The sequence below is a fragment of the Mus caroli genome, chromosome 12 (genome assembly GCF_900094665.2).
Source record: "Mus caroli chromosome 12, CAROLI_EIJ_v1.1, whole genome shotgun sequence".
NCBI lineage: Eukaryota > Metazoa > Chordata > Mammalia > Rodentia > Muridae > Mus > Mus caroli.
The window spans coordinates 59948981-59976810 of NC_034581.1; the positions used below are offsets into that span (position 1 = coordinate 59948981).

Genomic DNA, 27830 nt, shown 5'->3' on the forward strand with positions numbered 1-27830 from the left:
CAGGCAGACACATGCATAAAAATAAATACATCTTTAAAAAAACAATGCCCTCTCTTGAGTGCCCTTTCAGATGGTATGCGTTTAAAAGTTGCTGATTATTTTTGTTGTTGTTTTTTTTTTGTTGTTGTTTGTTTTTCGAGACAGGGTTTCTCTGTGTATCCCTGGCCGTCCTGGAACTCACTTTGTAGACCAGGCTGGCCTCAAACTCAGAAATCCGCCTGCCTCTGCCTCCCGAGTGCTGGGATTAAAGGCGTGCACCACCACGCCTGGCAAGTTGCTGATTGTCAGAGAATACAAAACTGCCCAATTAAGAGGTAAAGGGAAAAGTGTGACTATTTCATGCCCAACGGGGAGGAGTTGGTTATTTGGGAGCAGAGAAGCAGTTGAAGAGGTTTATACACCGTTACAACTCATCTTAAGGGCTTGAGAGAGGGCTCAGCGGTTAAAAGCACTGACTGCTCTTCCAAAGGTCTTGAGTTCAAATCCAAGCAACCATATGGTGGCTCACAACCATCCCTAATGACACTTGACACCCTCTTCTGGTGTGTCTGAAGACAGCTACAGTGTACTTAGATATAATAATAAATAAATCTTTTAAAAAATCATCTTAAAAAGAAACATTCTGGAGACCAGTTCTAGAGGGAAGAGTAAAAGCCCAGTTGTGATTTCTCTGAAATTCCAAATGGAAGATCGGTGAGTGAGAAAACATTCGCTTGCTCAATTGTCTATAGTCTTACTGATGGAAGACGGGATTTTTTTTTTTTAAACGGATATTTAAAAGTGGGGACTAGGATATAAACAACTGAAGAGGGCTGCTAAGATCATCAACACAAAGCTGCCTGTCTTTGCCCTGAAAGTTTTATGCACAAATCCTTCAGAGCCTTTAACTCTCAAGCCCAAATGGTTAGTTTCGACATGCAGAATACTTGATTTAATCAGCCCATACTGTTTTGAGGTTTGGAAGTTCTAGGCTGAATTTCTGGCCATTTCCTGACACATTTTTTATGTGTAAAGCCTTGGCGGTTAGGAAAATAATTACGATATTTTATAGAGGTTTTTTTTGGAGACTGACGCTGGGCAACAAGTGCGGCTAGCACAAGCGGCTTCGCTAGGGTTTAGGAAACAAAGTTTGGGACTGGAGGCCACCCGGGGCGGGGCCTAGGTTGCGCGCGTCACGTGACCGCTGCGCCTTCGGAGCCGCCGGCGCGTGCGCAGTGTGGTCCCGAAGAGGCGGCGGCGGCGCTGGTGGTGGTGGCTGCGGTAGCTGCGTGGAGCGAGGCGGTGGCAGGCCCACCTTTGGCGATCTTGGCCCAGGCTTCGGCTCATGGCACCGAGCAGCATCCATCGTGAGGTAACTGGGGGCGGGCGGCGTGAAGCGGGCGGCAGGGGAGGCGCCCGGACGGGAAGGGCCTGCGCCACCTCAGGCCGCAGCGGGCCGCGGCCTCCCTCGCCTGTCCGGCTCGAGGCCTGGCGCGGGGCTGCGCGTCTCCTTCCCAATCCCACCTGTTGGGAAGAACAGGCCTGGGATCTGCACCTTGGGCGGCGCCTCGCTTCAGGGGTGCGGCGGGGCGGGAGCCTCAGCCTGGATTATCGAAGCTGCTAACTGCTGAGGCTGAGTCCCCTGCTTCTCTAAGAGCCGAGGGCCAGAACGTTTCCCATTGGAAAACAGCGTAGGCAAGCGGGTTTTTTTTTGGGGGGGGGGGGGGGCGGAGCGGGGGCGGGGCAGGAGGGGGGAGGGGAGGCGACGCGGACACTTGGAAACAGCCTAGTAGAGACTTTTTAAAAAAACAATCTGCTTATATAGATTTTTTACCTTTGGTGCCCAGGAGTCTGCACGGTCTTTAAGTTAGTAAGTACTATTGGGCGTTCCCAATGTTGTTTAAGGGATTAGTAGTAATGAAGTAAGATTAGTGATGATGCAGTAATACGGTGTAGCTTTATGCCGATTCAGATGCCCGGTGTTCACGAACTTAACACTAGAAAGCTAATCTAACGTTTTCAGAAATACCTTAAATTTTTCAGCTGCTAGAAATGGTAATGCTAGGAATGTACGGATTCATAGACAAGAATACGAAGCTAAGGCCGGAACCCATGGCAGTCTTTTTTTTTTTTTTTTCAAGTTCGTTTGAGAAAAATAGCAACAGCTGTTAAATTCCTTACTCTGCTCGTGTTTATAATCTCATTCTAGAGTTAAAAACTGTTTTTCCGTGTGTTATTCATGTGCACTGGAGCTGTCTCATGTGCATGAGAACAGGAGTACCATGGCCCCTTGAGGCTTGGCAGCTAGTGCCTTTAACTGCTGAGCTACCTCTCAGACCCCAGAATTTTTTAAAGACTCAATATTTAGTGCTATTTGTATCTTACAGTTGAATTGAGGAACAAAAAATTTGAACATCGTTATAAAAGTTAGAGTTTTATTTTCAAAGAGGAGCAAAATTGTCTGTTACGCGTTAAGAGCTCTGTGTAAGACATAATCTCTGACGATTATGGAGACATTGTAAATACATAAGCAAGGTTCAATTTCTGGAACCTAATTGTTTAAAATGAGGAAACAAGATGTCTGTGAACATCCTACTTAGTCTCTAAAAACCGGTTGCCAAAACCACTTGTTGTAATAACCCCTTTTACAGCCTAGGGATGCAGGTGACTCATCCAGGGCTGAGACTTGGAGTGATTCCGGAGCTAGCTAGCTAGCTAAGGAATGACTTAATTGGCCTGTGGTAATGCTCAGTGATATATAGTGTGTTTTATATGCCTTTATGGGCATAGGCGTGTGAAGCATTAGGGAAAGAAAGTATTAGAGTTCAGATGCATCATATTTAATGAGTTTCATGTTTAAGTCATCTAAAATTCCTTTTAACTTTTAAAATAGCATACTGATTGTTAGGCAAGTGTTTAATTTAATAGACCTCAAATAAAATAAATGGCAATTTTCAGGATGGAGGAACTGTGTTTCGATGTTATACATATTTAGTTTTCTACCTCATACATATATTTAAGTCTGCCATCCCTATGATAAATTTTATAAGAAGATGCCATGGCATAGGTATCCATTAATGTGGTGAGTTGTGGAAAGGAAGAGTTTTGTTAATCTGAGGAATAGCATATTGGCAAGAGTCACAAGGGGAAAGTGTACTGAGCCTCTGAAGTAGTGATGAGGAAGACAACTGTATAGTCGGTATGTTCAGAAAGGTAAAGCAGGACCGAAGGTGTCATCTGTTCAACTGTTTCTAGGAATACAACATTGAGCAAAACAAAGTTCCTTTCTCCCTAAATCTCTTGATATAATAACATTTATTTATTTATCTGCATCAATAATACCGCATTGTGCATTTTATTTTTTGCTGCACCAAAAATAGAAGCTGTATGTACTAATTGAATTGTATATGTATCTCAGCACATGCCCGTAAAGTGTGTATCTGCTTTTTTTTTTTAACCCTTTTCTTCTGTGTGTGTGTATGTGTCTGTGTGGTGTTATCTGCATTGTCAGTGCGGGTGAGTATGGAGGTCAGAAGTGTGGATGGCGTTGCTGCCAGTGAATACCCGATGGGAACAGGAGATGCTATAAACAACTGAGCCATCCCTCCAGCCCCAATACATTGTCTTCTATATAGCTGAATCTGGCTTTATGTAACCCAGGCTGGTCTCCCGGGTTACTGAGATTACAGTTGAGTATGTTTTTTTAGTCGGGGCCTTCCTGTATAGTCCAGCATATCGACAACTCTTGTTCTTCCCAAGCTTGTTTCTCAAAGGCTGATATTGGAGGCTTGTAACACCATACCTGCCTGACTTGGATGTTTTCTGGTTTTGTTTTTCTACTTTAAAAAATCAGAAGCTGGCTAGCTGGAAGTAGTCTTTAGTTCGAGTAAAATGTTAATGTACAGGATACAGGACAATTACTACAATAGCAATGTGAATGAAGAGACATTTTTTCTAATACTTATATGTATAAATATTTTTGCTTGTATGATTGTTTACCACAGTTGGGCTTAGTGCCTGAAAAAAATCCGAGGAGGGTGTTAGGTGCCCTGGAAACTAGGGTTACAGGTGGTGCTAAGCTACCGTGTCAGTGCTGGGAACCAAGTTTGCATTTTCTGAAAGAGAAGCCTTTGCTCTTAACTGCTAAGCCATCTCCAGCCCAAGGAAGAAAAGCATTTTTAAAGATTTTGCCTGCATTTGTGCACTTTGGTGACCTTGGAGGCCAGAAAGGGGTATCAACTGAAGCTGCAGGTACAGGCGGTTGGGAGCCAGTGAGCACGGATGCTGGGAACTGAACCACTTATCCTTTGGAAGAAAAGCAAGGGAAGCATTCTTAACTGCTGACTCACCTTTGAAAACCAGAAAGGGAGATAATTTTTACAGCAAGGTATAAAAATTAGATGATTGTTTTGTAGGAAAAGTTAGATTAAGTAACATAAAGTTGATTAAATGATAAGACTAGTTCTGTAAGCCTCTTGCATTATCAAAATTGCATGCCATGTTTTAGTATGGGTGACTTAGAACTCAAACATTATTCATCAGTTGGTGAATTTTGTGTATGCTGGACTTCCAGGCAGTTATATTTTGGCAGACCTTGCTCTTACATTTCTGTGTATGGTAGTGCACATCTTTAATCCCTGTTCTGGGGAAGTTGAGGCAAGGGCATCCAGATTGAAGGCCAGCTGGTTTACATGGTAAGTTCCAGGTTAGCTCCAGGGATATTCAGTGAAACACCAGGGTAGGGGGGATGGGGGGTGGGGTTAGGGTGGGGGTTGTAATCTTGTAGGAACCTTCAAAGTTGATCAACTTTGTGCTCAAAAGAACTGGACAGAACTGTGCTGGAGGCTCATCATTGGCAGTAACCTAGCTAATTTGAAGAGTTGTGGGAATAGTTTTTAGGAAGTGATGTTTAAATTGTCCCAGAACCCATATGGTGAAATGAAAGAAACAGATTCTAAAAGCTGTCATCTGACTTTCACATTGATGAAGTACATACATAAGAATAAATATGTGATAAACTTTCAAGAATCTTCTATTTTTAGATTGGGCTGTTTGGGTATTTTGTTGTTGAGCTGTATTGACTATCAACTCCTTATTAGATATTGGACAGTTAATATTTTATCCCATTCTAGGTTGTCATTTTACTTTGTTGATGGCTTTGTTGTTTTATTTTTTAAAGGAGTACCTATGTATCTTAGTTTAACTTTGAATCTATGATCTTTCTTCCTGAGCCTCCAGAATGCCAGAGTACTGGGATACTTGTTTGTCCTTTCTTTTAAAAGGCATTTTGTACCATTTGCTGTTTCGTTTTAGTTGAGTTATTGGTGGTTGAGAGCAAACTGTTTGATAGTAGTTAGTTGACACATTAGAAAGAGTGTGTTAAGAGTAACTTGGGGGACTGGAGAGACATGGTTCAGTTTCCAGCACCCAAGTTGGGTGGCTCACAACCACCTGCAACTCCAGGTTCAAGGAATCTCATGTCTTCTGGACTCTGCTGGGACCTGTACTCACATATGCACAACCCCTCCCCATAATTAAACAATACAATTTATAAAAATTGCATTAGTTTGTACTAAATTATTTTCCTAGCAGAATTGGTATGGATGCTGTAATGGTTTTGATTTATCTGTAATTAATTAGATTAGGGGAAAGTGATATAATTTGGTTATTTTAGAGAAAATGTAGTACCTTGCTACTTTTTCACAGCTTTTGTAGAAATCTAGGTTTTGCTGTAATCTATAGAGACATTTTTAAGTTTTAGTGCCCCAGAAAAGTCAATTAGTAAGATATTTCAAAGAGATTTTTGTGTTTCTCACCTCAGTGATCCTGTAGTCTAGAATCATGCCAATAAAATTGTACTTTAACTATTTTCTTTAATCAAAGGGAGAAAAAGTTACTCACATGGGGTGGAGAGATGATTAAGAATGCTTGCTGCTCTTGTAAAGGACCCAGGTTTGGCTCATAGTACCCATGTTGAGTATTGAGTAACTCACAGTTGACTAACTGAAGTTGCAGGATAATCAGTGCCCTCTCCGGTCTCAGGCACCTTTATATGTATGGTGCACATACATACACTTAGGCACACATACCAGTGTGAAAATACAGTCAAATATTGACTAGAACTTTTGGATCAAACTGAAAAGCATAGATCTGGGGTTATGCTCATTATGTCTTAGGAAGTTGTGTGGTAGCTGATAGTAGTAGTTACCTATCGACTCTCCTTTTATGTTATATTTACTAATAACATCCTTGGTTTAAAGTTGCAGTGTACCTAATTCCATTTAAGGGATTAAGCTATAAATGATGTAGTATTCTGGGAAGTTTTTGCTTTTCTGATTTAAAAAGGACAGTATTGACTACTGTATGTCATTTTATTCCTGGTTGAATGTGAACATTTCTTTAAACAACTTCTGTCTATGGAGTAGCCTGTAGGGGTTAGCCAAGAAAATTAAGTGATTATTGCAAGTCTCTAACTCAGTGGTTGTCAACCCTCCTAATTCTATGACCATTTAATACAGTTTCTCATATTATGGTGACCCCCTAGTCATAGTAACTATTTTTGCTACTATTAGGAATTGTAATATAAATATCTGTGGTTTGTGCTAGGTGATCCTTGTAAAGGAGCCATTTTACCTGCCTAAAGGGGGTCGAGGCTCACAGGTTTATATCACATAAGCAGATATAATGAAAGTGAGTAAATTTCTTCTAAGTGTCAGACTATGGTCTCCAGGACCATATATGTCTAGGGATAGCTATGAATACAACCTAACACAAAATAATAGATTTTCCCAAAACATTGTTTGATTTATACTTGGGAATAGGTGTTAATTCATTTCCAGAGTTGCAAAGCATTATCTTTATAGATGATAGTGGTATGTTACAATATCAAAAGGTTAGGCACACCTGAAATATTACCAGGTGTGTTGGACCTTGTAGTACATAGTTGTAATACCAAGTACTTAGAAGACTAAGACAAGAGGATTGATAGTTATTAGCAATAGAATTTCTGTTATTTATAGACAGATAAAGCAATAAAATGTACTAATTTTCCTGTTTTTAGTAGGCAGACAGGACTTTAAATAAAATGTGGAGAGCGGGGTGTGGTGGTGCACGCCTTTAATCCCAGCCCTCGGGAGGCAGAGGCAGGCGGATTTCTGAGTTTGAGGCCAGCCTGGTCTACAGAGTGAGTTCCAGGACAGCCAGGTCTATACAGAGAAACCCTGTCTCGAAAAGCCAAAAATAAATAAATAAATAAATAAATAAAAGCAGAAAAACAACAATGTGGAGCTGGAGAGATGGGTCATTGTTCTGAGAGCACTTGCTGCTCTCACAGAAGATCCAGATTCAGTTCCTGGCCTCCCCTTGGTCACTCACAACTGTTTGTAATTCCAGTTCCAGGGGATCCAGCATTGATTTCTGACCTTGGGGACTAGGCATGCACATGGTATACATAAATGCCTACAGGCACATTAAACAAAACAAAGCAAATCTAAAGAAAAGGATGTTTGGTCATGACAAATAAGTTCACTAGCATTTGGAAACCTTCTTTTTGTGTGTGTGTGTGTGGTTTTTTTTTTCCTGCAGATCATTAACTGAAGACCAAATAAATAGCTATGCAAAATTCCCACATGGAAGAGTACAGGAACTCTGATAATGGCAGCACAGGCAACAGTTCAGAGGTAGCAGTAGTAGAGCATCCAGATTTTAGTACTGAGATTATGAACGTTACGGAGATGGAGCAGTCGCCTGATGCCTCTCCCAGTGCACATGCATCTACAGAAGAAAATGAAATGGCAAATGCTGTGGACCTTCCAGTGACAGAAGCAGAAGGAGACTTCCCTTCAGAGTTTGAAAAATTTTGGAAAACAGTAGAAATGAATCCTCAGGATTTTACAGGCTGGGTATATTTGCTTCAGTATGTAGAACAGGAGGTTAGTAACTCTTTAAATGGTGTATGTAAGAATTACAGAATAATCCAGTAGTATCAATTTAAGCCTTTCTGTTTGTCATTAAGGTTACTCTCTCAAATAATCTTCAGATTAGTAATACTAGAAACATATATTTTAGTTTTGAAAGTTACATACCATTAATTTTGGAGAGTCTGAGAACACGATGCTGAATATTATGTAGTAATTGAAGTTTGTATGAAAGTTATTTAAAGTTGGTGACAGTTACCTTGGGCATGTGGGGGTGTGGTTCAGTGAGGTGGAACACACTGGCCTGGTACCAGTGAGAGCCTGGGTTTGATCCTCAGCTCCAGGGAAGGGCAGGTTACTGTGCTACTTGACAAAGCTAGTATTTATTCTTAGAAAAAAACTTCTAAGATCTAACACATTGTTTTATTTTCATCAGAATCATTTGATGGCTGCCAGGAAAGCATTTGACAAATTTTTCGTACACTACCCGTATTGCTATGGTTACTGGAAAAAGTATGCAGACCTTGAAAAGCGACATGACAACATTAAACAATCAGATGAGGTGCGTACATCAATGAATACAATTTTCTCTGTTAGGTACTGTAAGCCAATTAATAACAAAACAGACTCTTTTTTTTCTGGCTGGCAGTACCTACCATTTATGGTGAAACATTTTTTATAGGGTATTTTATTTGCATTTGTCACTCTTGTGGCATTTGTAGCTAATATTTTCTCTCTTTGTTGGCAGGTGCGTTAACCCTCTACAGTTTGTCAAGCTTTGCAGTGCAAGCCTCTGTATTACACTGCAGCTTAACAAGTAGGGCAGGGCTTTTCTCTCACGTACATTTATTTCTCATTTTCCAAACAATAGAGTTGGTTTGCTAGTCACATTTGCTACGTCTTATTGCATTTTTGGTCAGACGCTGTCATTGATGCTCTAATGGGTCTGTGCCCTATGGTCTGTAACCCAAAGCCTGCCCACACAACCCGGTCAGAATGCAGGGACTGCTGCGCTTTGAAGATCAAGACTCTGCACGTGGGGATCAGAACATTGCCATGTTCTATCCAACCTCCACCCAAATGGTAATGGTAGATTATTTAAACAAAATTCCAGTAATTAGTATTTCTAAGGTTCACCGGATAACACAGTGTTGCCTCTCTTTTAATAAACAATTAAATATTTGAGGTACAGTTTGTTGTTTTCTTCTTAGGTTTATCGACGGGGGCTTCAGGCAATACCTCTTAGTGTTGATCTTTGGATACATTATATAAACTTCTTGAAAGAAACATTGGACCCTGGTGATCAGGAGACAAACACTACAATAAGAGGGTATGTTACATATTTGACACTTAATGTATTTTAAGACATATAAGTATGTAGGTATTGGTAAGAGAACTGTTTGTGAATGCTAAACTGGAAGTTAATATTTATTTGCTTCATTCCTATTATTTAAAAAAATGGTACATGAAATAAACTTATGCGTGATTACTTAAGACATGCAGTCTTCCTCTTTTCCATGCACACACCTTATGTCTCTAAGTTACATCTCACTCACTTGTGGTTAATGTCCCCCCACCTCCACCCCATCTTAGTTTTGCATGTCACCTGTGTGCTGGGAGGGCCAGAAGAGGATCCCCTGGAACTGAAGTCACAGACAGTTGTGGGCTTCGAGGTGGGTGCTGGGAACCCGGATCCTCTGGAAAAGCAGCAGGTGGCTTTAAATGCTGAGCCATCTCTCCAGGCCAGGTCTTAATGTCTGTGCCTCCAGATATTATATAGTGTACATATTTGTGTGTGTTTTACATACTGGTCTTCAACTTATATTTTAACAGGATGCTTTAAAATTTCTCCACCCATATTTTTAACTTGAAAAAAAACAGTGTTAAAGCCCTCTATTTTATTTGACCAAATTTTACTTATGGGACATAGTTTTACAAAAAATGTCTCTGAACATATATTTTTGTAAAATGAACATGTCTGTAAAGTCATTTTGCAAATGTTCCTCTAAGATAGTATCAATTTTAAACTTCTACAAAAGTATGAAAGTAGTCACTTTTTCTTGGCTTTTTCACTTTTTTCCACATGTGCTATCTTTCTTTTAATATGGATATATTAGGGTTGGAAAGATGTCTCAGCAGTTAAAAGCACTTACTGCTCTTTCAGAGAAACTGGATTTGGTTTCCAGCTCCTGTGTGGTAGCTTGCAAACATCTGTAACTACATTTCCAGGTAATCCAAAGCCCTTTTCTAGACTCTGGCACCAGGCATGCATACCTACACATAAATACACATAAAAAATAAATCATAGTGTGTCCTGATTTATCATTTTATTATATGAATTTGTGTGGTTGATATTGAATCCATGGCTAAGTATATTCTGCCACTAATAGGAATTAGTCTATGAGTTTTATTAAGAATATATGTCTCTACCAGGTTTTCCCATTTCTTTGTAGTATAACTGTATGTTAGGCTTCAGTAAATGTGTTAAGTGTATGTATTTTAGTCATTTTGAATGTATAGTATTTTTCATCATAGTCATCTTCAGCAGTCTATTTTCCCTGGGCTTAATTTCTTCTCACTTAACCATGTTTCTCACTTGTGTAATAAAAAGGCTATTCATATAGCTTTCCCAACAGGCCTGTTGATAATCTGTAAATCTCACCTTTCCCCCCTTCTCCCTCTTGTAGCTGTTTCTGTTCTGCAGTATGTCCTCAATGCTATTATCTCGTTCTGCCATGCAGTGTTTGGATTTCATCATCACCATGGTTCTAGGAAATGTCTTTTCCTTATTTCTAGATTTCAGGTTTTGTTTCTAGGAGTTTGTTAGATCCGTTTTCTTTCTTTACACCTACTTATAGAAGTATATAGTCAATAGCCTCTTCATAGAGGATCCTTGAAAAAGAAAAAATAGTTTAAAACCATTTAGGTTCTTGTTGGAGAAATCACATTGTTGGTCTAAGGCTTACACTGAGCAATTTCTTCAGAGAGGAGACCTGATTTGCCTCATGAATGTAAAACCTAAGTTCTGAAGTCTCACAGCTGGCCAGAGTTAAGAGTCCACCATAGATTAAGCAGACCTTCATCTATCCATTCCTTCTTACTATGTTTCTTTCGCCAACTTTTCTTGGTTTCTGGTAATTCTCTAGATTCACTGAGATTGGTCCAGAGTAGGAACATCTTCATATATATATNTATATATATATATATATATATATATATATATATATACCCACAAACATGCATGTGCATGTATGCTCATTTGGACACTTTGTCTTCCTATAGTAAACATTTCTTCCAGTACTCCAGTGTCTTTAAACTTTGTTTTGTGAATTACCATTCACAATTGGAGAAGACCAAAGTTTAGTTTCCAGCACTCACATCAGGTGCTTGGATTTACAACTACCTATAAATCCAAATCCAGGACATCCAGTGTTCCAGTCTGATCTCATATATTCATATAGTCATACATACACACATAAACAAAAATATTTAAAAATAAAAGCAAATGAACTTTGTTTAGTGACTTTTTATTATAGTTTTTTTTTTTTCTTAATGTATCAAAATATTGAGTCTTGCCAGCTATGATACCAGGTAACTGTAATCCTGGCACTCTGGAAGTATGGACAGACAGATCCCTGTCTGTACAGTGAATTCCAGGACTACATAATGAGACCTCTCTTTAAATATTAAGTCATTGGATTCGAAGTTTTGTGTATCTCTTGCCAAGAATGTATAAATACTGTATTTTTAATTTAAAAAATTATTTAATGGATACGGGTGTCTTGCCTGCATGTATGTCTATGTAACATGTGAGTGCCTGGTGTCTGTGAAAGCCATAAAACAATGTTGGATCCTAGATCCAACTAGAGTTAGAGGTAATTGGACCACTTTGTGGGTGCTGAGTTTCTGTGTTCTCTAGAAGGGCAGTCTGTGCACATTAATCCTTCCGTTGTTAAATAGTTTAGTCTTTCTGTGTTGATTTAAAATGTCCTCTTTATGTACATTAAATTATTACACTTTTTTCTGTTTTCTCTTAGGCACTATTTTTTTTAAGATTTATTATTTTACTTTGTGTGAATGAGTGCTTACCTATGTATATGTACATGTGCCGTATCTCTACCAGGTACCCAGGAAACTATAATGTCTTTCTTATGATATTTTCAGGAAATGCTTAACTCATTACCCTTTTATAAAAATACTTATAGTATTTAATAGTATATAAAAATCAAATTTGAACTCCTGATTTTCCTAAATTAGAACTTTTTTGATTATATTAAAATTGTAAGATAATTTAGGAAGTGTGGTTTGTTTGGGTAAGAGACCCTTGTTTTTTTGGGAGGAGGTAGTTTTTTTTTTGTAACATTTTAAAATATATGTAGGGAGAAACATATGCTGCAGGTCAGTAAACTTGTGACTACAGGTCAGTTCTCTTCTACCAAGTGAGTCTGGGGGATTGAATTTAGTCCCTCAGGCTTTCTGGCAAGTGATGTGATTTGTTGGGCTAATTTGCTGACCTGTGATTGATATTTGAGGTGCTTGTTTTGAAACTGTACTAGAAAGATGGATTTTTGTTTTGTTTTAGTTACTATGTAGTGAGTGAGAGTTCACTTGTGTGTGGAGTACCAGAGTTAACTTTTCAGGTATTTTCCTCAGTCAGTACCTTATTCACTGATGTTGAACCCAGAGCTTGCCACTTGGGTTACTCAAGCCTAGTGTGCTCTGGGGATCCCGTGTCTCCCTCCTTTCCTAGTGCCAGCAGGCCACCATGCCCATCACCTGGTATTTACAAGAATTCTGGGGATTTAAGTCCCCATTCTCACAGTTATGAGTTAGCACTTAACTTGCTGAGCCATCTCTCCATTCCTGAAGTTTTGTTTATTAAATATCAAATCTACTGATGGAACATATCTCTTGAAATTAGATAATATCTTAAAACACTTGCTTCCACAATAACTATTATAATTAAAAGGTGCTTTTGACAATCTAAGTATATTCTCATTAGCTTATATGACAGTTTGAGTCCCTTAGAGTCGTTTTTGCTGGCATATTCCTTGATTGAGGTGCAGGTGTCTGCAAATTCTTCATTTCTCTGCACTAAAGGAATCTTTACATATTCCTCTTACTTCTGTGTATTGTGAATGTTTTACATTCTATAGAAAAGAAACTGCACTCGTCTTTACCCTTTGGGTTTTTATTTATTCTTTTGATCAATTCTGCTATGATTCCACTTTTTAATCCATGCTTGCCTAGGAAGCAACTAAATATAACTTTGATTTCAGTATTGCTTTCTAAATTTAGAAATATTTTAAAGTGATTTTACTTGGAAAGATAACTTATGAGCAATTTAATTTTTCAGAACTTTTGAGCATGCTGTTCTAGCTGCAGGAACAGATTTTCGATCTGACAAATTATGGGAAATGTATATAAACTGGGAGAATGAACAGGGAAATCTTCGAGAAGTTACAGCTGTATACGATCGTATTCTTGGTATTCCAACACAGCTGTACAGTCATCATTTTCAGAGGTAGGTTAAAAGATCTTTGAAATATCTTTGGCTAGGTGCTTAATTCTCGATATTAAGTATTAAAATTTTTTTCAATATGTTAGATGAGATTTTATTAGATTAAACTTTCCAGAGAATCAAATTTTATGTCTTGATTTTTATATTTTCCTTGTATCTTGTGAAATGTTTAATGATTTAATAGTTTCATATGGAAATTTTTTCTTCATTTTATATGCAAAGTACTTCAGAGCAGTGAAGAAATGAGAAAATAGAGTTTAATGAATGAATATTTGTAGTACTAAATTTATATGGTGCTTGGCAGTTGTTAAGTGCTTTTTTTATTTTTTTTTTTGAGATTGTATGTTGCTGTGTTTCCCGTGCTGGCCTAGAATCTTTACTCCTTCTGTCTCAGCATAACAGGATCTGAGATTATAGACATAAACCTTATCATCATGTCTGGCTTAACTACTTAATGATTTACAAAATGTACATTCCTGATATGCATAAACATACCCAGAACAGCAAAGATTGCAGTTTAGAGATTAACTTTTTATCTTATTCTGTCTTTGTTCTTCAAATTATTAAGTATCATTCTATTTAAATTTTACTTTATGATTTTCTGGATATAAGTTGTATTAAATAACTTCATAGTTTTTCAAGGTAATTGTTACTATTAAAAGAACTCTCTGTACCATGGTTTCCCTGTGTAGTTTTGGTTTTGGTTTCTTTTTGCTTTTGAGAAAGATCTTGATAGGTAGGTAGCATTAACTGGCTTGAAGCCACTGTGTGGCACCTGTGTGCCTTGACCTTCCATCTTTTCCTCCTTACGCTTCCTGGGTGCTGTAGTTGCAGGTGTGTGCACGGTGCTCAGCTGCAAGGTATCTCATTGCTAAGAACCGAGAAAGTCTGAATAAGTATGAGATTGTGTCTTTGCTGTGTTTTTTTTTTTCCCCTCAGTGTACGTGTATATAATATATGTACTTTGTTTTGGGTTGTTTTCTTTTGAGACTATTTCAGGTGACCCCAGTTGGCCTTGAACTCATGATTCTCCAGTCTCCACCTTCTAAGTGCTGAGATTTCATGTGTGTATGTACCACCATACCCTATTTTGTGTTTTTGTTAATTGTTATAAGTAATGTATATGGAAGAAAATTTTAAATGATATTCTAAATTGATTAATGAAAATATATAAAGTACTATAGATATATAAAAATAGAAGTTACAGGCTGTGTTAGAAATAGGAACTAGGAGGAAAAAAGAAACATTGTAGTTCAGTATTCTGTCTCTATTATTGATGAACTAGAACAGGTGGACAGGTTTCTTGTATATAATATCCTAGGTACCCACTTGCTGAAATACATTACTACCATAAGTCATAGTATTTGTATGCCTGTCGGACCAATGAACATCAGAGACAAGGCATTTTCATAGACCATGGTGACATTTAGATTACAAGACCTTTATTTAGGAAATGATAGCTTTCTATTACTGTAACTTTTATGTTTTTTGAGAGTTTCATACATTGTATTTTGATCATATTTACCCCTTAATTCCTACCTCTGCCAAATTTAGTGTGTATTTTTTATTTTAATTTTTTTTAACTTATATACTTTACATCTGTTCACTGCCTATATTGCCTGTATACTTGGGGTATGAGGCCAGCCACACTTAAAGAAAACTGACTCTTCCCCAGAAACCATTAACTGTCAGCAGTGTTTTAGGGATGGAGCTCATGAGCTCCTCTTGCCTCCCATTGTATCAGCAATTTTAAAGGTGCCATGATTATCTGGCTCTAAGAAGAACATAGTAGTGGGAAGCAGGAGGTGGCCAGAGCTGCTCATTTCATGATTACCTGGAAACAGAAAGAGAAAGCCTTGGAGGTGAGGTAATACCTTTCAGACAGTCCCCATTCTTAAAATCTGTGCTCTCTAAATATTTTTATTTACCACTGAGTCCTTCCAAATCTTTTTAGGGGTTTTGTTTGTTTTGTTTTGTGGCTTGGGATGGTGATATGTGCATGTGTGTGCAGTTGTCTGTCTGTTAAGTCCAGAAGAATCTCTTAGAATCATGGGTGCTGGGAACTGAACTCTGGTATGCTGTGACAATGGTGCATGCGTGCTGTTAGCTAATGAACCCTCTTTCTAGCCCTCCAGATCTTTTTTATAATGAGTATTCTGCTTGATTTATTTTATTTTATTTCTGAGATGATTTTCTGCATAACCCTGGCTGTCCTGGAACTCACTCTGTAGGCTATGATGGCCTTGAACTCAGAGATCAACCTACCTCTATCTCCCAAGTGCCGGGACTTGCTGGATGCTTCAGCATGAATATGTGTGTCTTGGCAAGATGGGTCAGTGGGTAAATGGTTTTAACTGTAAGTCTTATGACCTGAGTTCAGTCATTGGTAGCCATACTGTGAAAGGAGAACACTCACTGTCACAACTTACTCCCTGACTCATTGCCCCTCCAGAATAAGTAAATGTAATATTTTGTTCCTTGTGTGTATTGTATGAATATTTTACCTATACACACACACATTCATACACGTGTGTGTATGTGTGTAGTATGTGTGTGTGCGCGCGTGCATGCATCATGTGTGCTTGGTGCCTACAGAATCAAGAAATGTTGGTTCATCCCCTGGAACTGTGTTACAGACAGTTATGAACTGCCCTGTGGATGATGGAAAATGAACTTGGGTCCTGTGCATCTTTCTAGTAATTTTTTTTTTTTACATCTTTCTAGTAATTTTTTAATTGATTGATTGGTTGGTTTGGCTTTGCTTTTTCTTGAGGCAAGGTCTCACTTGTGTAGCCCTGGCTGGCCTGGACCTCCATCTGTGGACCAGGCTAGCTTTGAATCCAAAGAGATCTGCATTGTGTGTCTCTACTTCTCGTACTGGGATTAAATACTACACCAACAATGTTGGATTTTTCTTTTAACTATTTGCATATTGGGGGGCACTTGTATATGCTCTTGTCAGGGGTTGAGAGGCTGAAGTCTTGTGTTTTTCTATCTTTCAGAAGTTTTCATTTTATGTATGAGTATTTTGCCTACACATGCATCTATTTATCACATATGGTTCTGCTATCTATGGAACTAGAATTACAGTTAGGATGCTGGAGGTCAAAACCAGGTCCTCTGCAAGAACTAGCAGCCAGTGTTTTCTCCAGCTCCCTTGTGTTTTTCTTGATCACCTTACTCTTTGAGATAGGGTCTCACACTGACTTGGAGCTCATCCATTGGTTAGACTGGCTGGCCACCAAGCCCTGAGGAATCCTATCTACCTTTCCAATATTAGATAGAATACCTCTGCCTCTCCAATGTTGTGATTAAAGGCATGTGTCACCACCACATTCTGTTTACACCACTCTATTTTTCTTAAATCATTTCTAATAACCATGGAGGAAGAGAATTAAATGACTAGAAGTTGGAAGACGCTTTATTCAGGAGGAAAGTAAGGACATAAAGATGTATTTAGAAAATAGAATCAATAGGATCTGTTATCACATGGAATGTGAATGATAACATAACTGGGAAAGACTAGAAGACAGTACTTGGTGGTGAGGGTGGGCTATCATTTCATAGCCCATCTCAGGTATATGGTGAGTTCTAGGTGGCAGGCCTTTAATCACAGCACTGGGGAGTTAGAGACAGGCAGATCACTGAGTTCCAAGCCAGACAGAGCTACAGAATGAGACCTTGTCTTGAAAAACAATCAAGCCCAATAAATATACAAATAAGCAAATACAGTATAGGAGATTCCACTTTAAAATCAATATCGCAAATAGTTTAGCTCCTCTTTACAGTTAAAATTGGAGTATATAAAGTAATGTTTACAAAAGAGATAGATACATAGATTCATAGATAGATAGAAAAGGTATAGGGCATGGTACCATGGGCCTTTAACCCCAGGAAGGAAGGAAGGAAGGAAGGAAGGAAGGAAGGAAGGAAGGAAGGAAGGAAGGAAGGAAGGAAGGAAAGGGAAGGGAGGGAAGGGAAGGAAGGGAGGGAAGGAAGGCCAGCCGGCCAAGGGAAGGCATGGGGCATGGTGCCATGGACCTTTAACCCCAGCATGGGGTGGGGTGTAGATAGGTGGATCTCTGTGAGTTCGAGGCCAGCTTGGTCTATAATTGAGTCCAGGACAGCCAGGGCTCTGTTTCACAGAGAAATCTTGTTTTGGTTGAAATTATTGTTGTTGTTGTTATTGTTATTAATTAGACAAATAAAATAGTGAAATAACATGTTATTGAAAATGTGTTAGCTGGATGTAGCAGTATATTGCTTATAATCGATGAATGCAAGTAAAAAGATCTTGAGTTTTAGGCCAGTGTCAGGTGAGTCAGTGTCTGAAAAGACAAAAAGTTTTTAAGTTTTTATACCTTAGTAAAACTTGTTTACATTCATATGTAAAATGACATTTTTTTTTCCTGTAGCCTATTGACAACTGGATATAGTAATCTGTGATTTTACTGTTTTGGACTTCTGTTTTATTTTTGAGTTTTGTTGATATAGTAATTACTTCAACTCTATTAATGACTTTAGCAAGAAAGTATATAAAAAGTATGAGAATAAAAGAGAATTCTTGGAAACATAGGGTTAATGCCTGTAGTAATGGGGATCCAAAAGAGCTCAAGCAGCAATCAGAGAGATTTGGAGGAAAACCAAGGAAGTGGCACCTCCTAAACCAAGCAATGAAGACAATTCTAAGAGTAAGAAGATATGGTTAGCAGCCTCGAGTGCTGAAGATAGAGGCTGTACTGAAGAACAGATTAAACTTTGCATGTATGGTAATTGGTGACCTTAATTAAGCTAATGTCATTGGATTGTTAATGAATGAAGGAGTAAGTGGTAGGTGATCACTTTAGAATTTTAATATGAATTAGCTGTTTCATTTAAATTTGCACAATATATATGTTCTGTTTTATAGATAGACGAAGATTATGAGAAGAGAAATAGAGTTGGAATTAGGTGTCTTCTACATTCCACTGCAAAGACAGTGGGATGGAATTCTATATATTTATATATGCATAAATACTCATCAAGTGGTAGGATTTTACTACAGAAAAAGAGAAATGTTGTGTATTTTGACTGGTTTCTCTGTTTATTTGAAGGAATAATACATAGGAGGTATCTGACAAGTGGTTTTTAATTCTTCCTTTAGATTTAAAGAACATGTACAAAATAACTTGCCTAGAGATCTTTTAACTGGTGAACAGTTTATTCAGCTGAGAAGGGAATTAGCTTCTGTAAATGGACACAGTGGTGATGACGGACCTCCTGGTGATGACCTTCCATCAGGAATTGAAGACATAACTGATCCAGCAAAGGTAACCCTCTTAATCACATGGTCAGTGAATAAGAAACTAGGTAGCATGAATGGAATGGTGATAAAGTGTGGGCATTTAGATCAGTATGATTTAAGAATGAATTTTAAGGAGAAAGTTTTACCATGAAACACCTGGAAGTAACTTAGTCTAGAAAAAATAATTTACTTTGATTGCAGTCTACTATTTCTATTGTAGAAAATACATAAGAAATTGGCTTTTTGAAGTTGTGTTTTAAGTCATTTTTAAAGCAGGGTGTGGTGCCACACACTGTTAATGCCAGCATTTGGGGGGCAGAGTCAATTGGATCTCCATTAGTTCAGGACAGGCTGGTCTCCATAATGTGTTCCAGGTTTGCCAGCACTATATATACAGAGACCCTCTCAAGAAAACAACATAAAACAAACAAAATTAAATACTCTAGCTACTGAAGAATGAAATATCTGTAGGAGATATTTAAATGTGTGCTATTGAGAATTTTTAGAATGTAATTTATAAGATTTAATTTTTTTCTTTTTTTTCAAGCTAATTACTGAAATAGAAAACATGAGACACAGAATCATTGAAATTCATCAAGAAATGTTTAATTATAATGAGCATGAAGTTAGTAAGAGGTGGACATTTGAAGAAGGTGTAAGTGTTTTGTTTTATAATAGTCTTTAAAATATAAAAATAAGATTTTTTTCTTATAGTAGTGACACCATTATGAATTTTTCTTTCTGAATTAGTAATAATTCTAAGTGTGCATCTCAGTTGTATTTGACATTTTCTATGACCAGCTTTAGAATCTTACTACATTTGTATTTCAAGTGCAAGATTCCTGATTAAGGTGAATTCCTTTAAAAATCAACTTTATTGTGTGAAATCTTGTGGACAATAAAATAACAGCTGTTTTAAGGGCTAGGTTCAATTTGTAGAATGCTTGCCCAACATACACAAATCCCTGAGTTTGATCCCAGCACCATGTATAGACCAGGTTGGATGCCAAGTCTTAAAATCTTAGCACTTGGAAGCTAGAGAAAAAGGTTCAAAAATTGAGAGTCATCTTCAGTTACATAAGTTCCATGTCAGCCTTGCTGCGTTGGACTTTAATCTCAGAAATTAAAAATAACTTACCCAACCATCTATAGATGAATAATGTTTTTGTCTTATGAATTTAACTAATTTCTGTTTGTAAGGTATGCTTCATACTTCATTTGTGTATTTGAAGTATGCATTTTGTTAGTTCACAGATATATACTACCATCAGCATAGTTGATTTTCTTTTTTCTTATGTTTCCTCTTCAGTTTTTCTAACCCTGCTTACTCACCTGCAGCTTAGCTTCCTCAGCCCCATTCTTAAGGTTTGATGTAGCTTTGTTTTTGTAAGTTATCCTTTCATGACCTAGCCTGTGAATAGATATGTGTGTCTGTTGTGGCTGTCTGTAAAATAGTTTTGATAAATAAACAATGTAGCTTACCTTAGTAATAAAAATAAGGACTCTCTAAAAGACCAGCCTGGTGTACATATTGAGTTCCAAGACAGCCAGGGCTATGTTCAGACTTTGTCTTAAGGACACACACATCTCTCTCTTCAAAACAGTAATGAAAAAAAACAAAAACAAACAAACAAAAAAATAAATAGTAATGAGTTTTAAAATATTTTCTTTGTATTTATTTCATTTACTACAAATATTTTTATTTTGGTTAACTTTTATTGCCATACAATAATATTTTTACAGATTAAAAGACCTTATTTTCATGTGAAACCATTGGAAAAGGCTCAGCTAAAAAACTGGAAAGAATACTTAGAATTCGAAATTGAAAATGGGACTCATGAAAGAGTTGTGGTTCTCTTTGAAAGATGTGTCATATCTTGTGCCCTCTATGAGGAGTTTTGGATTAAGGTAAGAAAATGATAGAGTGTGTTTAACTTGAATACATTTAACATTGATCTAGTGACTAACCTTTTTTGTACTTCTGTTGAATGTTGTTCATATAACTATATCTGTTGCATTAGGAGATGGTCTGCTTGCAACCAGATTTGACTGCTGCATATGCCAACCTCGTTGCCTCTCTTCGTCCTTCCTTACAGAAACTAGTCTAGTGGTTCAATAAAGGTGCTGAATGGGTTTAAAAATAGAATTTTATCGTTCTGTCACATATTTAATCCATCAAGTATTCAACTGTAAATTATTCAGTATTTCCTGTTTTTTGTATGTAGTATGCCAAGTACATGGAAAACCATAGCATTGAAGGAGTGAGGCATGTCTTCAGCAGAGCTTGTACTGTTCACCTCCCAAAGAAACCCATGGCACATATGCTGTGGGCAGCTTTTGAGGAACAACAGGGTAAGAAAAAGAATGTTCAGTTGATTTATTTTAATTTATGTATTTACTTTATATGAATGGGTGTTTTGCCTGCATGCCTATCTGTACGAAGTGTTTGCAGATACCAGTAGAGTGTATGGGAATTTCAGGGACTGCACTAAACAGAAGGTTGAGGGTGCTGAGAAGTGAACCTGGGTCCTCTACAACAGCAGCCAGTGCTCCTATCTGCTGAATCTTACTTTTAGCCCCTCAATTGATGTTTTAGCACTTTGTGTCAGGATGGAGTTACAGGAATTGAGAACTAAGGGAGGTATAAATGAGAATTTGGCAATTCTATAAAAGCTTTATTGTTTCCTTAACACCTTACCCTATCCTAAGAGCAGCTGTAGACAGTACAAAATAAGTAAGCATGGGTGTTTACACCCCATCCCACACTAGATTTAGACTGCAGGCTAATGTTTTTCATTGCTTGATATAAAGTCTATTTCAAAAATTTAAACAAAAGTATAAATATGTAATTATTATTTTAGGGAATATTAATGAAGCCAGGATTATCTTGAGAACGTTTGAAGAATGTGTTCTAGGATTGGCAATGGTTCGATTGCGAAGAGTAAGTTTAGAACGACGGCATGGAAATATGGAAGAAGCTGAACATTTGCTTCAGGATGCTATAAAGAATGCCAAATCAAATAATGAGTCATCATTTTATGCTATCAAACTAGCCCGACATCTTTTCAAAATACAGAAAAATCTTCCAAAATCAAGAAAGGTACTTTTGGAAGCAATCGAAAAAGATAAGGTATGTACATTTTTTAACAACATTTTTCATAAAAAGCTAGTACTTTTTTCCCTTTGGCAACTGTGATGAAAGATTTGGTCTATACAGTAATATATTTATTACTACATGAGGACAACAGTCCCTCTAAACTGATGTTGCCACTTTTAATATTTTTTTGTGTTTAAAGTGTGCGAAAGTTATGGTTACTTAAAGTTGTAAATATTGTGGTCTTTGTAATTAACTTTCAGAAATTGTAGAAACTTGATGATTGTTAAGGATCAATGGCCTGGGAGCAGCATTTGTGAACAAAGCATAACAGTAGCAAAGCAATATAGTGACACTCATCTTGCAAGCAGTTCCTTTTATGAAACAGGGAATAAAAACTAGTGGAAGTGTCTTATTTTTAGGATTATGTTGTTTGATTTTTGTTGTTGATTTTTTTTGCTGTTGTTTTTTAAGACAGGGTTTCTCAATGTAACCAGCGCTGCCTGTCCTGGGCTTGTTTTGTAGACCAGGTTGTCCTCAAACTCACAGAGATCCACTTGTCTCTGCCTCCCGAGTGCTGGGATTAAAGGCATGTGCTGCCACATCATGATCATTTTGTAGACTTTAAACTTTATTGGGCGCCTGTTGATGATACAAGTTTATAATTATTTATAGTCATAATTAGAGGTGTAGTATATAGATAATGCTTTTATATTATGTTTTCAAATTTTTATGTTTAGTCATCTAGTGAATTAACAGGATAATGAACTTCAATTGATTAGCATGTAAGAACACACTTGCAACTATGGGAAATGATGGGTGGTGTCATAACCCATTAGTATTGCTAAAGAAACATAAGGATAGGGCTGGTGAGATGGCTCAGCGGGTAAGAGCACCCGACTGCTCTTCTGAAGGTCCTGAGTTCAAGTCCCAGCAACCACATGGTGGCTCACAACCATCCTTAAGGAGATCTGACTGGTGTGTCTGAAGACAGCTGCAGTGTACTTACATATAATAAATAAATAAATATTTAAAAAAAAAAAAAAAGAAAGAAACATAAGGATTGTGACCCAGTAATAGAATATTTATGTACAGTACTCAGCATGCAGCACCACAGGACAGGAAACATATTTCCTGAAGAATATATTTTACTTCGCTATGTATACACACGACAACATATATGAGTATATTTTAATCTTAAATATTTATGCTTTAATCTAAATATTGTAAGAATGCTATTGATACTGCTTTTTACTCAGGAGAACACAAAGTTATACCTCAATTTACTTGAAATGGAATACAGTTGTGACCTCAAGCAAAATGAAGAAAATATCCTCAATTGCTTTGACAAAGCCATACATGGTTCATTGCCTATTAAAATGAGAATTACATTTTCTCAAAGAAAAGTGGAATTCCTTGAAGATTTTGGTTCAGATGTTAATAAGTAAGATCTTCATCATTTTTTTTAATAGACCATGAGCATTGTTATTTTATGATAAGAATTTGATGGTTATTATACATTAAAACATTGCTAAGTTTATTTTTAAAAACTTCTGATGTGTATGTATGGGGGTGTGTACATGTTTCAAGCTTCCCTGGGGCCTTTTCTCCATCCATTTGCATAGGTGCTAGGAAACAGATGCAGGTAACCGGGCTTACTCATGTTTTATGTGCTGAACTGTCTTACTGTATTATCGTATCTAATGCTCAATTTAAAAGCGTTTAGTGTACTGTACTAAACATTGGAGGTAATTCAGTTTTGTAAATGTGTGTATAGGACGTAAGCTTTATCTTCCCTTCAAAACTATTTTCCTGTTTTAAATCAATTTTGTGTGGTCATGGTGCACATGTGGAGGTCAGAAGACTTGTAGCAGTTCATTTTCTCCTTCCTCCATGTGGACCCCACAAAAAGAGAAGTGTGGTAGAGATTGAGCTATGAGACACACATGAAGGTTGGGAAAGTTGATGTGAAGTTCAGTGGTGGGGTACTTGTCTGTCATGAACAAGGCCCTGATTGATTGCTCAGCAACATTCACAGAGCTAGGATAGGACTGATCTGGAATAGAAATGCCATTATGTCTCAGGTTTGAAAAGAAGGTAGATAATGAGACCTTGCCTAGTGGACTTTTCCTACTAAATCATAAAAAAGCTGAACGTTAAGGGTGATGTAAGGATAGGTGTGGATCTAAGCTTGCAGTTTACTAAGTTTGATAACCCTGAAAGTGGAAATACAGCCTAGAACATTGGTAAAGTTCGGGTCTTAATCTGTTGCTGATATAATCCAGTGCCTAATAAACATGAGCCTTTGCTGATCTGATTTAAAATAATTTCCACCGAAACCACACTAAATTTGTGTGTTTATGTATGTGGGTATGTTTTGATGGTAAATTTTCAGCTTAACACAGCAGCTAGTATTTCAGTTCTTGAAACTTTGCTCAGTATTTTATATTTGTATAATTATAAATTTCATGGCTAATTAATGAATAATTTTGTTTTAGTAGATGGAAGCTCATTCAGCTATCCAAAGTTGTCAAGTTACGTATTAGAAGGATGAAATTAGACCCTGTTTTTTTTTTTGTTTTGTTTTTTTTGTTTTTTTTCTGAGACAGGGTTTCTCTGTATAGCCCTGGCTGTCCTGGAACTCACTNTGTAGACCAGGCTGGCCTCGAACTCAGAAATCCGCCTGCCTCTGCCTCCCAAGTGCTGGGATTAAAGGTGTGCGCCACCACCACCCGGCTAGACCCTGTTTTATAACTACTTGATATGCTATATAGACAGTGTTTGTTTTTACACTGAAAAATGTGTAAAGAAAAGATGTTATGTAATGCTAGCTTTTAGTTGGGATGGTGTGATTCTACAGTCCAATGAAAGTATCTGAAATAGCATATGCTTGATCTGTATGGACCAAAATAGATTTGTCATGCTTTCTAGAAGACGTAGTCTCATTTAGTTCCTACTGGATTCTGATGGAGGGGATAGACATAGTGATGGGAAATACATGGTAACAGTAACATGTGTACGGTTGGAATAGTACGTAAAGTAGTCTAACTATGGAAGCCAAGGCCTTATACATGGTATGTAAGTGCTTTGCCCACAGACCCACTGAACCTACTTCTAAAGAACAAAGAGTTTGTTTTTTAAGTTGTAGCCCTAGCTGGCTATCTGCTTTCTGAGTGCTAGGATTAATGGCATGAATATCACATCTGCCGGAACTAGGATCTTAATTGTATTTTGCCTTTGAAGTTCAGAGCTTCTGCTGTCAACAGTAAACTCTTAGAACTGGCATATACAAACTTAAATGAACTATCATTTTGATTTGGTAGTAATGGCCAGACAAATTACTGGTTCAATGAAAGGATACTATATAGGCCCTTAAATATAATTTAAGTGTAGGGAATTGAGATATTAGGACCAAGATTTAAATCTTAAAAGATAAGACAAAGACCCCACTTAGAAAGTTATATAAGCTGTTTTCTCATGGAAATAATTTTAAATCTTTTTTAAAAATTACACATCCTAAGAGTTTTTTTCCTTCCCCCTCAGGCTTCTGAATGCATATGATGAACATCAAACACTTCTAAAAGAACAGGATACTTTAAAAAGGAAAGCTGAAAATGGGTATGTAACTTCTTGATAAGTCAGGAAAGGATACTTAAGAGAAAATATTTCAATATGAAAATGCCTTTTAAAATACATCCCTTTGAGTTATCTCTATATTGTGAAATGTAAATTTATGGTTTGAAAAAAATAAACATCAGTGATTTATCTCAGAAGCAAGTACCAAGGCCACCGTCAGCCTGCCACTCCCTAAGGTCCAGAATCAGAGTTAGAATCATGGTTATTGTCTAGACAGTCTGATTTTTATGTATTAAGAATTAAAAATGTGGGGCTGATGAAATGGCTCAGCAGGTAAGAGCACTGTCTGCTCTTCTGAAGGTCCTGAGTGCCAAGCCCAGCAACCACATGGTGGTTCACAACCACCCATAATGAGGTCTGACGCCCTCTTCTGGTGCATCTGAGGACAGCTACAGTGTACTTATTTATAATAATAAATAAATCTTTGGGCCAAAGTGAGCAGGGACGGAGTGAGCAGGGTTGACCAAAGCAAGCAGAAGTCCTAAATTCAGTCCCCAACCACATGAAGGCTTACAACCATTTGTACAGCTACAGTGTACATATATACATAAAATAAATAAATCTTTTTTAAAAAGGAATTAAAAATGTATACTACCATGCCTGACTTAACAAGTCATTTTTTAAGCATCAGAGACAAATACCACAATAGTAGGTTATAATCCAGACCCCAGGCCTGTTTGCCACCTCTGGCATAAAGACTAGAGCATATAATTTTCCAGCAAGGGGTTATAGGAATGGAGAGTTGTAGATTTATGGAAAGTAAGAAGGCTAAAAAGACCAGAGTGGGAAAAGGTTTAGTTATTTCAGAAGAATCTGAAATCTAGTACATGAGGAGGATAGGGGTCAGTCCCTTATGCTCTAGGCCGCAAATCTGGGTATCAACTCATGGATGTATTAGATAAATGGTGTAAAGTTCCTAAGTTGGAGAAGTTTCAGAGATTGCTCCATAAAGATAGGTAAACTGAGCTTAGGTTTAGTCTGTTTACTACAGTTTTTCTTTACTGGCTATCTAATGACAGTACCTTGCTGCCAAAAGATGATTGACATTACTAAAACAAATGTACATGCATAGTGTAATCATCTAGGAAAGTTCATATATGTGGGAATTTTGAGTTTCTATTTTTATCTTTTACATACAGCTCAGAAGAACCAGAAGAAAAGAAAGCACACACAGAAGATTTGTCATCAGCACAGATCATTGATGGGGATTTACAGGCAAATCAAGCTGCATATAATTACAGTGCCTGGTACCAGGTAAGTCTGCACCACTTACTCTGTGCACTGGGGTTCTATATTGTATGTATCTTTTGTGATGGAGTGCTGGAATTTAATTAGTGCCTATTACCTAATTTTATATGTAGATCATAACTGTGATTCTAGTTTGGTGACATGTTTGCTTTTTACCTTTTCAGTACAATTATCAGAATCCTTGGAATTATGGACAGTATTATCCTCCACCTCCAACTTGATGGAAAAATGTAAACTTCAGATGGCTTATATGATATGTGGAATTATTTTTTTTGAAGGATGTAAACATAGTATATGCTTGTATTTGATAATTTGTCCTCCCAGTTTCTGTGTAACATTTGTCTAGTTAATACCAGGAAATGTCAATTAATAGTGTATCATAGAAACTTTCCTACCATTTTTAAGATTTACTTTTTATTGGAGAACTATTTTTTTTATTTTTTATTTTATCTTATTATTATTTTTTTTTTTTTTTGCATTAATTGGTCTAGCATTCTTTTGCAGCTCATACAGGAGATTTGTAGCCTTAACTGTAGGGAGAAAAAACTGACTGTAAATCATGTCAGTTAAAAGAGATTTGGGGGGGGGGGGAAATAAGGGCTGGTTATTGAGAATTTGCCTCCTATAAAAAAAGACTTTTAAAAAAAATTACTTTTAAATCCTAAGGTTGTCTATGTTACATATACTGGGGAATTTGGCTCTAACTCCAGGAGAGATGAACTGTTGACATGCTCTGCCTTTGAATAGATTATAACCAAGAAAGTTTAATGTCAGCATCCCTTTAAGAAATCAAATATCAAAGTATGTTTTAGGAGAGTGTGTATCTAGAATATTCATGTAAAACTTATGAGCAAGCTTTCATTTTGATCAGACTTCTCATTTTTGTAATAAAAATGGAGACTCATGCAGCAGTTGTTTATGAATTCATTTGGGGGAGGTACACAAAATAGAGATTAACATTGTCTTGAAGTAAATTTTTCTCTAAATCTATTATCTCCCTACCAGAATGTTTTAACTGGTTTGGTTTTGTTTCAAGTTCCTGTGCCTTTTAATTTCCACCATGAAGTATTATATTTTAAATGTCCTTGACAAAGCTAGCCACCTTGATTAGCACCTCAACTCTTTGGACAGAGTCACTAGTTTTTATCTAAT

The 27830-nt window shown here is 37.2% G+C and overlaps 1 protein-coding gene and 1 non-coding gene across 6 annotated transcripts; both read left to right on the forward strand.

The window, feature by feature from the left end:
* Positions 1-1225: 1225 nt before the first annotated feature.
* On the forward strand, positions 1226-27586 carry Prpf39 (pre-mRNA processing factor 39). 5 transcript variants are annotated; one of them, XM_021178954.2, is made up of 14 exons: positions 1226-1351; positions 7564-7910; positions 8332-8457; positions 9107-9225; positions 13252-13419; positions 18560-18725; positions 19248-19355; positions 20444-20608; positions 20926-21052; positions 21562-21830; positions 23054-23238; positions 25338-25412; positions 26570-26684; positions 26843-27586. In XM_021178954.2, exons 2-14 carry the CDS (start codon positions 7593-7595, stop codon positions 26897-26899), a joined length of 1998 nt encoding a protein of 665 aa, XP_021034613.1. In that variant the 5' UTR covers positions 1226-1351; positions 7564-7592; the 3' UTR covers positions 26900-27586. The 5 variants fall into 5 exon arrangements, with proteins under 5 accessions (XP_021034613.1, XP_021034614.1, XP_029340318.1 ...); XM_021178955.2 differs by lacking the exons at positions 1226-1351; positions 7564-7910 and adding exons at positions 8644-8712; positions 8816-8978; XM_029484458.1 differs by lacking the exons at positions 1226-1351; positions 7564-7910 and adding an exon at positions 8816-8978 and having other exon boundaries at positions 8365-8712.
* Positions 21885-21970, forward strand: LOC115032889. The gene has a single exon (XR_003838539.1). It is a non-coding gene; the product is annotated as a small nucleolar RNA SNORD127 (small nucleolar RNA).
* Positions 27587-27830: the final 244 nt, after the last annotated feature.